The sequence below is a fragment of the Drosophila albomicans genome, chromosome 3 (genome assembly GCF_009650485.2).
Source record: "Drosophila albomicans strain 15112-1751.03 chromosome 3, ASM965048v2, whole genome shotgun sequence".
Lineage (NCBI taxonomy): Eukaryota > Metazoa > Arthropoda > Insecta > Diptera > Drosophilidae > Drosophila > Drosophila albomicans.
This window is the reverse complement of record NC_047629.2, coordinates 28,293,575-28,307,147: the sequence shown is the minus strand read 5'-3', so window position 1 is coordinate 28,307,147 and position 13,573 is coordinate 28,293,575. Positions and strand designations below refer to the sequence as shown.

Here is a 13,573-nt window from a genome sequence, read left to right as displayed (position 1 = left end):
AATTACAAACTTGATTTTCAGTTTTTTGTTTAATTATACCTTTTTTATATTTAAGCGAATAGGTGAATAAAAAAACATGATAAAGCAGTAAATTTATAAATAATGAGGTATAATTAAATTTGATATTATTATAATTTGAAAATATAACTTTGCATTTATTGATACTGCTACATATTTGTTATTTTAATTACCATATATGTATTTTTTAATGACGATTATCAACTTACCAGATCTCTGCCCGTGCTCACGTAGCTCTCTAGTGGACTGCAGGGCCGTTGCTTGTTGCCACCCATGAGGGCGCTGCTGCCGCTGACTCCGCTGCCAATTGCCGTGTGATCGCACAACTTGGGCGTCTCGTAGTCGTAGATCTCAAGCATTAGGCGACGCTTGCCCTTGGTGCTCATCAAGGAGACGGCACTCTGTCTGTCCGAACTGACAACTGCAGCTGCCGAAGCACCTTGGCCATCTCGCCCCGACTTGCCACTCGATATGTAGTTGAGACTATCCTTGATGCCGCCCAATTGTTTGCCAGCGGCCGAGCCTGGAGCTCCAGCTCCACCTCCGACTCCGCTACCTTGATAGCCACTGTACTTGTTCTCCTGATTGAACACACTCGACTGGGTGGGACCATAGATGTAGGTGTCAACGGGATTCCAGGCATTGTCGATGTTGACGCGTAGATTGCGATTCAATTTCGGATTACTGGCACTGTAATAATAGCTACCGTAGTTGCTTTGATTCAGCAGCGTCGGTTTGCCGCCATCAGCCGAGGAGGCAACGGGGGGCGGTGGTGGCGGTTGTCCGGTGGTCACACTAGTCGACTTTATGGGCAGGTAGGTGCCATAACTGTCCCACATGCGCAGTCGGGTTATCCAAGGCGGCAGATCGCTCTACAAAAAGGGGATGCAAAAAAAGTAAGAAAGAGGAAGAAAGGCAAAAAAAGCATTAGGGAAAAAGTAAGCGCATGTTATTGTTTAATTCTCTTGTTGACATTATTATTGTGTTTCGCGCGGATAAACAAAAGTAACAAACGCGCAATTCCCCAGCCCATTTCCCTCAAGCTGCAGCTAGCATCCCCAAACAACATCGCTGTCTCTTTCTCCGAGCATATCGTTGTCCTTTGTTTTAACGCATTTTCCATGCTTTCTCTCTCTCTTTCACTCTAATGTTTGTTTGCGCTTGTTCGCATTCCCTTAGTGTTAGTAATTCCCGCACCCACTTTTCCCTCTTGCCCCCTCTTTCCCCACCATTTTTGTCATATGTCACATATTCAACAGCAATGAGAGTCAGTTGCAAGTGTGAGTTATTTGTCTTTTCACGTTTTGTCACTGCTGTTGTCATGTTTTCATGTTGTTGTCCTCTTCTCTCCTCTCTTTGTTCCCCCTTCCACTGCATCGTCAACATCTTCAGCATACTGTTGTTTGCAGGCATTAAATATTTTTACTAGAAGCCTGTTTGGAATGTTTTCCTTTTCGTGTCTAGGCAGTGATTACTGTTGACTGTGTTAATAATGGAAAGACAGTAACAAACAGCTGCGGCTTCTGTGAGCTACCAAGGGAGCAGGGCTGGAAAGGACCAAGGCGTGTCGCAGAACTGAAGAAAACACGCCTCGAGCACATTGGCTTATAATTCTGATTATCTAGGAGTATTCTATTGCACTTTTTCTCCTTATTATTTTTCCTCTCTTACTATCTCTCTCCGTCTATGTTTTATTCCCCATTTCTTCTCGAGTAAATTAGCTTTCAGATTTACGCTCTAATTCTGTCACTTATGTTTTTATTCGCACGCATTCTTTACAGTAATAATCTCATTAAGCTTCAACTTTTCGTATTTTATTATAGATTTCTTTATACTTTATATTAAATTTCATATTTGTATTTATAAAAATTGTGATTCTCCAAAATTTATTTTTTGCGTATTTTTTTAAAGGTATGATTAATGAATTTTTTTTAATGAATACTAATTATTTGTTTTGTGTTTTTACTTTTTAAACTAATTTTAATGTTGTTATTTAATATTGTTAGGATATTGGTTTCTAATTTTTAACTTTTTAGACTTGATAAATTTTATGGCTAAATCGAGAATCGGAAGAAATCTTCAACTATTGTATAATAGTAAATATTGATATTATAATCGGATATTATATAAGGTTATTATCAGATCGTAATTTAATGAACCAAATAAAGTTCAGAACTAATTTTGTCTTTAGCTTCAATTTTATTTTCTAGATTTTTTTCAGCATATCTTGTATTACTTTTTTGTCGCGTCTGGCAGAAGTGACAAAATGTGGTTTTCCCCGCTTTCCCTCTGTCTTTGAAGTACTGAAGTTAACTTGTAAAGCTGCTAAGTGACTTTCAATTGGTTTTGTTGTAAGCCAAAGTCGCGTCGCGTTCGCCTACTTTGCAGTCAGGGGCGTGAGTTTCGCAAATTTGTTGCTTTTACTATGCACACACACATATATATAGTACATACATTCGTATATCTCCCCCTAATTTTCACGTAGTCCATCACATCAACTGGGATTCCTGGAGGGGACTTGGGGAAATGTCACCACTTGTGTGCGGCTCTCATAAATGTCGCGGCATTAATTCTAATGGTTTTTCTCAACATTGTTCTGCAATTTCCCAATGATGTAGCTTGCGCTCTCCTGGTTGCGCTCTTGTTCAATGTTTTTATTTGAAATTTTAACTTTGCTTCTTAATTTAAAAAGTTTGCTCGCTTTTTGTTTTGCGCAAATTCCCTCTCAACTTATTTTTATTTTGCTTCTTTCTTCGTACCCAAAATGCCAGAGCACCCACGTAGCAACTGTCCTCCCCCTTGATCTGCCTGCCCTCTTCCCTCCGCACACTCCTCTCCCACGAGCTAACTGCTGTTACTCCAAGTGTTGATTGTCGTTGTTGCTGCTGCTGTTATACCTGCTGTTTGTTTTTGTCGCTTTTGTTGCTGTTGCAAAATTCATGAACTGTTTTTGCTGCTACTTTTGCCTCTGTTCCTGCCCCTGTTTTATTTTACACATATTTCTGTTCTGTCACTTTTTATTGTGCCACCGGCGTGGGTGTAAGTAGGGATGGGGCAGGGGCATGGGAAGGTGGGAGTTCTGGTGTTACTCTGCAAAAAGTTGTTGTTGCTCCTGGCAGCTTTTCATTTTTACCTTTTTCCTTGGCAATTTTAAAGTGTAGGTGAGTGAGGCAACTGCAATTGACACGGACAACTGCAGTCAACAGGAAGGACACGAGCAATTGTTTAAGGATTGAAGAGCAACTGAAACTGGACTGACGCGTTGCAGGTAGGTGGAGAATGAGAGCGAGTTCTTGAACTCTATTCCATTGCTCAAGCTCCTCATTGGGATTTATAAAATTAATTGGCACTTCTTTCGTATTTATGTCTTAACAGTTTGTAAAGTCACTTGGCGAAATGAATTAGATGTCTCCTCTTTCAGAGAGTGTCTAGACAGAAAAAGACCTTGAAAAAGTTGGAGCAATTTATATGTCAAGTCTGTTTCTATAACGTGCGAGTGGATGTGTTCACATGCGATAAGTAATTGAGGTGACAACAAAAGGAAAGCAGACATTTGATCCTTAAGCTCGCAAAGTTTAAATAGCTGTGGTAAGCTGTTAACAGTATCCTATGTGTCCCAACCGTTTAGCAACACTTCCGCAATTGTGACAAGCATTTTCCAACACTTAATCGCACGAAATTGACGATTACCAACATTTTCACACAGATATTTGGTGCTTAACAACATTAAATTTGTAGTAGTAGATTGGGGTAAACATTTTCCAACACTTATTCACATAAAATTGGCATTTAGTAACACTTTTTTTTACATGAGCTTAGTGTTTAACAACACTGACATACTTTAACATCATTTATGTAATTATTATAGTATATTTTATTACAAGCACTGTTGCGATATTCGATAAATTTTAACAAAACGAATACTTTTTGTATGTTGTACGAATTAGTACATTTTTGGATAATAATAATTTTGTTAATTAAAGTAACAAATTATACTCAATAATACAGATCTTTTCATTCTCAATAAAGTCTCTAATATTAAACTTAAACCTAAACTTTGTAATCATATATCTATTATTGCAAATAATAATAAATAATCAATAAGATTGTATAGGTAGTTGAGCATGTTGTATTAAAATATTATTATTAAAAGCGTTCTTTCTTTTCGCATTCAGATATCCATAGATATTACTAAGATAGCTCTGTAATATTAAACGACTGTTAGTGTTATAGTTAGTGTGCTGTTACCTACAGCATATATCCCGTTAATTGCCCTAGATAATCATTTAATTCACTCATCGCTAAACCTTTGACTCTGTCGCTGAGGTGAGCTCAGAGAGCTCGGGTCGTTAAAGATATGTATTTACATGTGCATGGATGTTGTAGTTTTCACTTACAGTTATATCCACCTTGACACAGTTACAGGCCGTTAGACAACAAACAAGGCACATTAAAAATGCACGCACGACACGAGAGGTGTTGCCTTTGTTTTCGCAGTCGTTTTGTCGCGTTGCACAGCACTACAACTAAACACAGTTGCTGTTATTGTTATTGTTTTTGTTGCTGTTGTCGTTGCCGTTGCAGTTGCTGACAGTGTCGCATTTTGACGCAGTTTCTTTTGCCCGCTGGGCAGACTTCACAGTTAAAGAGAGAGTGTTGAAAATCCTTTCGGCCACATTCTCCACTCACCGCTTGCGTCAGCTTTCTATGTGGCATGCCCCATACCTTGGCTCTTGAAGTCTTTCACTTAATTATAAATTGTATGCGACTTTATTTGTGTGTGCGTGTGTGTTTGCTTTTGTTGCTGTCGTTACACACACATACGCATACACACAACAAACGGGGCAGGCTGCATTTTAATTGGGTGAGAAGACAAAGTGTCGCTCGACTGGCACTAATAGCCAGTATATAGAATGGAGTGGCATATAGTGCGATATAGAAATCAAGACAATAGACAAGTGAATCCACCGTTGGCATAGAACGCGACGCGTTTAAGCTCACAATGCAAACAACTCGGATACTTCAGCTGCTTGCCTGCCTGCTGACTGCTGCCTGCTCCATATAGCCCTCTTTCCCTTCTGCTCTCCCCACCCCACCCACAATATACATTTTATGCATTTATGCAAACTGTTACAGTTGAACCTCCCCATCGCCTCAAACGCTTTCACTCACCCGTCCCAACGTATTGTTGTCGTGTATCGCCTGCTGCAGTATCTGCAGATTGTAGCTGGTGAACGATAACCAAATCAGGTCACCAGGATATCCGTGAAAGTGGTACGTGCATGTTGTGTTCGGCGGAAGCGTGTGACGCGGACTCACAATGCGTCCCATGCGGCCGCGACGTGAGAACAGCACATCATCTGCAAAAGAAGATCGAGCGAGACAGCATTAGTGACATATGTATGTATGACAGCGAGTGCGAGCGAGATAAATACAGATTATGTGGGTGTGTGTATGTGATGTATCTGTGTGTGTGTATGTAGGCTGTCAACTCACGGCCGTTTTTTAATATACTCTAAGAACGTTGTATGACAAGCGGCTTACATGTGATTTAGGTTAATTTACACTCGTCTCCTCTCAGCTCTCTGCGATTCGAGTAGTTTTTCCCATTTCCCTACATTCATATTCACACTCACATGCGTGGGTGGGAGATTCGTAAGATTTTTGCAAACTGATTAACTATAGGCAGCAAATGGTTGTCAACAAGTTGAAGCATAAGAAAACTACATACAACCTACATGTATATTGTCGTTATTTATATCCTGGTTTTAAAATAGGTTAACAATTGGGAGCAAGGTAAGCTGTGCTTAGTTAATATTTTACGAAGACGATTCATCGTGGAAATAAATGTAAATCGATAAATATATTTATTATATTAGTATATATTATTGATATATGTTTTTAATTAGGTAATACAAAACTAAACATTGATATTTGAAGCAACCTAGCAATAGTGCTCCAATTTATCACTTTAAGGGACATTATTTTATTATATCACTAAAAGAAAACTTATAAAGCAACCTTTTCCGTCTGTGTTTTGTGTGCTAAAAATACAATGATATTTCTCACTTCAATGATATTAGAATTGTGTAAATTTCGGGACAATAAATTTAAATATGTTTGTGAAAAGAGTTGAGAGCTGTCTAAAATAAAAAATATCATTATAAAATATTAAGAATTTAGATTCGAGTGGACTGGACTTTATGCAACCCGTTTTCAATAAAACCATGTTCTACAAAATTACCAAAAGTATAGTACCAAAGGCAAATCTATAATACACTTTCACTGTATGGGTAGTAAGCATAAAAAAATATGTTAATATAGTTTAATTTGAATTAGGTATGATTATTCTTCCAAATTCTAAAAGTTATTTTATATTATAAAATCTATACTCATTGTTTCAGTGAATTTAAATAAATATATTTGCATTTAATTTATATTTATAAATTAATTTGCATTTATATCAATGAACTTAAAATGTAAAACCTTATTTTGCGGTGATATTTTTTATGCTTTTTCCTAGCGTAATTCCCATTAATTCAGCAGATGAAACACGTGAAATATGGAGCTTGTTAAAGCCGTATGTTGAGATGTTGCAATTGCAACACTTGGCATTAATTAAAGTTGTCCAAAGAGCAAAAGCAAATGGAAGTGGAATGAAATAAACGAAAAGCCACGAGGACCGAGCAAACAACATGCGGAGCAGTTGAGCGCCGTCAGTCAAGGGACAACTTTGGCAACTTTTGCTTCAAGTGACAAATTAAAAACGGCAAAGGGAAAAAAATCGAAACAAGCCCGAAAGCGCAAAGCAGAGAGCACAAAAAAACCTCTAAAGCAAAAGGCAAGCAAAGTCGCTCTTCAATTGCTAAAAGTCGCACGATTTGTTGCAATGCGGCATCAAGAGAACACATCGAGTAGCTGAGTTGCAAGCTGGTCGTGGGTGGCTTGAGTGCCGCCTTTCCTCTCTTTCCCCTCTCTCCATGAAGGAGGCAAACGTCAACGGTATCGATGATAACACCTGGGCCAAGAACGTTGCTTCTAACTGCTGCGACAGCTTTTCAACTTCAAGTTGATGTAGCGCCAAAGAGTTTTGATGTGCCGCATCGAGTGGCAGCAGTTGTTGGCAAAAGTTGCAGCTGCCACATAGGCAAAAGTTGCCCAGCTGGACGGCGAGGGTAGAAAGCAGAAAATAAAATATGAGAATTGTGTTGCGTCGTCGTAGACTTCAGACTCTTTTATTTTGGATGCTATGGCTATGACTCTATTACACCCACATGTGTGCTGTGTGTGCTTTGCCTCGTGCCACACACACACACGCATCTAATACATTTTTATGAGCTTTTTATTGTCACATTGCGCTGGTTACGCCCATTAAAGCGAATGCGAAACGGCTGAGAGCCACTTAAGACGGCTTTAAGCAATGTTTCCAGCCTTTAAGACTCAAATTTTGCCATATTTGCACCATCAACTTAAGAGTTGCCCATAAAAAGGGCTGCTAAGGATAATAGGCACATTAGAGATGTATGCCAAGGAGATACAAAGCGGCCTCAATATGCTAGAAACAATGCATGTGCAAAGTTAATCAACATTAATTAACAATGGTACAAAGGAGAGGAATTGAGTATCGATTGGGCATAATTGAGAAAACCATTTAAGTTTTCAAGGAGAGGAAATGTAGTTTTAAGTAATTATAAACAATTACTAATGGATCAGTAATTACTTGTTTATATTTACAATTACTCATAATTAAGTAATTATTTATGAATTAATAATTTGTTCAAAAGATTAATTTGTGTGGTCAGAAAAGATTTCAAAAAGAATAAAAATATTCACACGAAACTAAATTTTTTATTTATGTACGGGTGTTATTATTTATATTTATTTTAAGGGGCAATAGAAACAAGCAAGAAAGCTACAGTCGAGGGTACTGTGAGATACCCGCTACCCATTTTGAATAAAAGAAATATATTTTGGGGTATTTTTCACAAAATATACCCAATATACTGCAAACATACTAAAAATATACCAAATGGTATATCGGACTTGAAATTAAATTATGTCTGATTCACATTTAATTTTCGAATGTACCACGTTTTATGGTATATGAAGACTATATATACGAGTCTGTCAAATAATTTAATTTAATTCCACCGTTTTTATTCGATCGAATTAGAATTCTATACCGAAATTCGAGACTTTAGCTTAAAACTTACGCTTGTTATTCGATTTTTCTCGATTTGTTATAATAATCTATGGGTAGCGGTTATAAAAACATACATTCTACAGTAACTATAGCTAAACTCAAAAAATGCTTATATAAAAATAACTACTATTTTTGTAATACATATAAACATCAAAGGTGTAAACAAACGATCTTCTCAACTATAGCAATGCCAATTGTTAAATTTTAATTCACCTTTATTTTTATATTTGCTTTTAACTACTAAAAGATTTTTGAAGAGCCGTTACTAGAAAATCAATGAAATAATTGAGATCTATATCCACAGTTGACTTATAGAGCAATAAATACGAATATGAACACATATTTCAATGAAAATATTCAAATGAAAAATAGGCCCTATGCTAAATTGGGGCACATAAACAATGCGTTGCACCCATTAAGAGATAGAAGCGAATTGCATTTTAAATGGCTCTAGGACAATGGCTTCCACATGCACCCAATCGCAACAATGCATCCGATTGTCTCGACTAATTGTTTGAACGCATTAAATATAATGCAGCATAAACAAAAACAAATGCAAAAATCGAAACACACACATACATATGTAAGTAGATGTGGAGTTCGTTATGTGTATGGATATCGATATGGATATGGTTGCCTGGGGGCAATTGTATTTAATTTGCACAGAGGCGAAAAAGCAAATCGAAAAATAACAAAAACCTAACAAGCAATCAAACAACAGAGTCAAACGAAATGCCACTCAATCAAGCCGCACATCAAGAGTGTGGGAAAGAGAGCAGTAGATAGAGAGAGAGGGAAGGAGAGGTGTGGGAGTGTCCCACTCTCTTGGCCGCGCAATCAATAAAACTAACACCCCATAATTTAATGCTGAAATGCGTTGCGCACAATTACGACTACATTTTGTGGGCTCGCGGCCGCAAAAACCCAAATGCACTCTAATAATAAATCGCAAAAATAACAATTTTATTGCCACGCTTGCGGTTCGCCAGCCAGCGAACTACACGCAGTAACATACAATTCCCAATTCCGCTCTCTCTTTCTCTCTTCTCAAACTATGCTCGATAGTCGCGTCGCGTCGCTGCGAGTTGAGTTTCAGTTTATGGCACGCTGATAAGCATATTATTATTATTGCTACTATTACGGCACAGGTCCATTGACTCCAACACCCAACTCGCAACTCGCAACTGGCAGCTGGCAACTCTGACAGCGATTCCGATTCCGGGTCTTGAATTATTTCTGTGCGCGCCATTGTGATGTTGTATTGGGCAGCAATGGCGACTGCCGTCGCCGTCGCCATTTTGTATGCCCTCGAAATTTATTACCCGCCACTGCAGCTGAGATCGAAACTTGGCCACACTCTCCACTCTCCATTCTCCACTCCCCAGTCTCCACTTGGAATGTAATTTTGACCGTGTGCGCCAACGTATAACGTTAACTAATTCACATGGCGCACAAAATGGCAATGATTACATTTCATATAAGCAATACAGTATGAATTGCCAAACACGAGTGTCGAGTGCTCGAGTGCCCAAGTGTTTTGAGTGCTGTGAGTGCTCACTGTGAATATTGCTGTATGTTCAGTATTTGTTTTTAAATCACAGCACTTTTCAATCACTCTCTCTCACTCTCATGTGGTCTCGAATTTAACTCTGCTTGTGTGTGCATTATATTTGCCCTTTGCTCTACTCTGCTCTAATTTTCAATTGACAGTTTTGATGGCAGATTTTGATGCGTATTTTTGGTTAAAAATAAAAATGGCAACTATGCAACTCATACAAAATCAGTTGACATTATTCTACTGAGCTGCAACTTTGTGCAACAAAATATTATTGAAATGTATTTTCGCTCGTTATTAGATATCCTTTTGATATTTTCATTAATAGTTGCGGTGCTTTAAATTTGTCTGACCGTAGATTCATTTTTCTGCTGACTTTGTAAATATATTGTGATAAATCTCAGAAATTAATTAATATCAAGTTTACTGACAAATAATAAATTGAGATCACCGAAAATTAATTCATAAATTCATTTAAACTACGCATATTTAATATTGTAATTCTATATATTATATTTTAACTACTTACTTTAAGTATGAAATATCTAAAGAAGTTTAAATTGTAATTATTTCTAAATTATTTAATTATTTGTATGATTTGTAAAATTACAATTTTAATATAAATTTACTGAAATGTGTTAATATAAAACTGACAAATTTAAAATTGAAGTTTATACATTTAAACTTTTTCTTTAATTTGCATTATTTAAACTGTTTACATTTGCATTAAATAAACTGTCATAAAACACAATTTCAGACACATTATTGTGAAGAACAATTAATGTGATTAACTCAAAGTGAGTTTAACATTAAATGTCACTTCAAAGTAAGAGCTGCAGTCATATTTAATAAACATGCGAATCTGATAGCCTTGCCAATTTAAATTATTCCAAAAAAGAGACAATGCAAATGATTTGCTTGCAGTAAATAAAAAACATGACATAAATAAGAAATAAGCCTCGAACAGTGAAATTAATTTACGGGTCAATAAACAAAAGCAAGTCAATTATGTTTTTCGGCGGAAATTTACAAACTTTTCCACTCATACAAACATATGTATAAATGTTTATTAGGATATTATTGTTTATGGGGCAATGGCAAGCCAAACAAGTCAGAGGGTTGGCGAGTAAATTTCAATTAATATGCTGCAGCATGCGCCTCGGGGCGATAATCAATTTGGCTGATGTATTTGTGATTAGGCCAATAATTAGGCCAGAAATAAGCAAAGAAATGCTGCAGCACTGCGAATGCTGACTAATTGCAAACATTTTGTTTTCGCAGCAATAAAATTGCCACTGGCTACCCTTTATTTCGCTCTTAGTAGCATAGATGAGATGTTCTTGATTGGTTTTATTGGTAGCTAAGACAATAATTGAATCGCCTGGATGGCTGCCCAATCACGTGTGGACAATGTCGAGTCAACAAAGTTGTTCACAATAAATAAATATGACAAATATTTGCCAGATTTATCTGCAGCATCAATCGAAGAAGAAGAACAAGAAGGAGAAGTAATAAAAAATCGCATGCAAATAATACTTAAAGTTAATAGTCTGTCAGTTTGGCTGCACACACACACACACACACGCACACACACACACACAGCCCATTCACAAAATTCGTGTTTAAATATTTATATTACATAAAGGCACACACACATTGGATGTACAAATAAAATGTTGCTGTTATGTGCAAATATGCTAATTTGTTGTTTGCACATCACATCCCACACACACACACACACACACACACACACACACACACACGCACGCACACATTGACATGCCCTTTAGTTGGCTCTGTCATCTGAATCGACTTTATGCATTTTGTCGCTGATTGCAAACAAAATTGCAACTCAATAAGCAAACTAAACAACGGCAAATTCAACTACTACTCTATGCAGTATGCAGAGTCTGTCCCTCTCCCCTCTCCCCCCTCATCCACCCACTCACACATTCTGATATCCAACCTCGCCTTTTGTCTGCCAAATCAGCCAGGCAATGACCTCATTTGAATGCATGCGCTGCCATTGTGGTTCGATTTTATGGCAAAATTCTAATAAAAGACGTTTCCGTGTTCATTTTCTCCCCAATTCTGCAACATTTTATAGAGTTTCCGCTTTTAGTTAAAGGCGCACATCCATTGGCTGTGCAAATCAGATAATATAAATGGCCTCTGCCATGCGTTCATTGTTGCAACCATTTCTAGTCCACACAAAACCGACAAAGTTCTAATTTCAGAATGAAATTCGTGTTCAGCTTTTAACATTAACTGAATACTTGGTTTCGAAATTATAACAATAATATTATTTAACATATCTTTTAATATATTTTAAAGGAATCTTAAAACTTAATTTTTCAGTTCTTAAAAAGTTATTAAAAATATAAAATAAAGTATTAAAAATATACGTGTATGAAAAGCTGATTTAATATTTATATCCATTTTTTCCTTATTAAACCATAATATTTGTAAGAAATTCTTAACATTTTTTTAATATTTATTTTAGAATAAACAACTTTATAAATGCATTTAAAAAAAAAACTAACTAAAAACTTTTCTTAACCAAATTTTTTTATTATTTATTTAAATTTGACCACATTTTTTTTTATTTATTTTAAAGCAGCACTTAATTTACGAACTAACTGAAAACTTGATATAATAATTATATCAGCTGGATTGAAAGTTATTTTATTGAAGTCACAATATTTGTAATATTAATAACAATTTTTTCACATTATTTAAAGTCAACTACTTCATATATGTATGTATTTAGTTAATAACTAACTGGCAACTTGACCTATCAGTTTTTTCTGCAATTTATTTTAATTAAACAACAAATATTTGTAACTTTATACAACCTATTTGTTTTATAAGTAAATTTTATTAAGGAACTAACTGAAAGCTTGGCTTCATAAATATATCAGTTTTTCTAATAAATTCTAATTTAAACGTATACTTTTTTAATATTATTTAACATCTCTCTTGCATACAAATTTTAAAGCAACGCAAAAAACTTTAAAACTTAATTTAAAAATTAACTTAAAACGTACATCAAACCCAATTATATCTGCTTTTTTACAATGTTTTCTAATTAAGCCACAAATATTTGTACATTTATTTAACATCATTTCTATTGCACTTTTTGGAGCGAATTTAAATTTTCAGTCGCACAACATTTTAAATTTAATAATTTGATGCTAGCTAAACTCGCTTGCAAAAGTTTTATATTGCACGCACATATTGTAACAACTAAAACAAGCAAAATGAAGTTAAAAAGATTTTAGCAAAACACACACACATTTAAATTCAGCTCTCGCACATTAAACAATGCAAATTTTTGTTTGAGACTACTACATATATTTTGTGTATGTTTGCTTTCGATTTTTTTTTGGCTTGGGCCTGTTGACTTTGCAAAATTAAAACGTACAAAAATTTCAACAAGTTGCCATGCACTCGAATAACAATAAGAGAAGTGAGAAAACATCGCAAGATTTGGTTAAAGTTTGCAACAAACTTTCGAGCTTCTGCTTCTGTAACAACAGCTGAGCAAAAGCGAACTAAGAACTCAACCAAATCGAAACAAACCAAAGCAAACTGAATCGAATCGCGAGAGGTTTGAAAGCAAACCTTGCGAGAACTTTCGCTTTAACTGAGCTCAGCTTTTCTGCTCAACAATAATCCGTAAATCAATAAAAATGCCAAAGCAACTTCCGGCAACGTAGAAAATGTATCTATTGTCAGGCTCCACGTTTCTGGCATCCTTCTTCAGTTTATTTGTAATAAAATTTTGTATATTTGCT

At 36.0% G+C, this 13,573-nt stretch overlaps 1 protein-coding gene and 1 long non-coding RNA gene across 10 annotated transcripts in view; one reads left to right on the top strand and one right to left on the bottom strand.

The window, feature by feature from the left end:
• LOC117567911 (uncharacterized) overlaps positions 1 to 13,573 on the bottom strand; it is a 75,916-nt gene that overhangs the window by 10,472 nt on the left and 51,871 nt on the right. For 5 of the 7 annotated variants that reach the window (XM_052005330.1, XM_034248189.2, XM_052005332.1 and 2 more), the window contains 2 exons: positions 5,191 to 5,378; positions 228 to 890 (listed from right to left, as the gene is read on the bottom strand). In XM_052005330.1, the coding sequence (XP_051861290.1) occupies positions 228 to 890; positions 5,191 to 5,378 (851 nt within the window). The remainder of the gene's footprint in view (positions 1 to 227; positions 891 to 5,190; positions 5,379 to 13,573) is intronic. The other 2 variants (XM_052005334.1, XM_052005335.1) reach the window with 1 other exon arrangement.
• Positions 6,039 to 7,241, top strand: LOC127565677 (uncharacterized). Of its 3 annotated transcripts, none has more exons than XR_007955006.1 (2): positions 6,039 to 6,267; positions 6,542 to 7,241. It is a non-coding gene; the product is annotated as an uncharacterized LOC127565677 (long non-coding RNA). The 3 variants fall into 3 exon arrangements; XR_007955005.1 differs by having other exon boundaries at positions 6,039 to 6,314; XR_007955004.1 differs by having other exon boundaries at positions 6,039 to 6,357.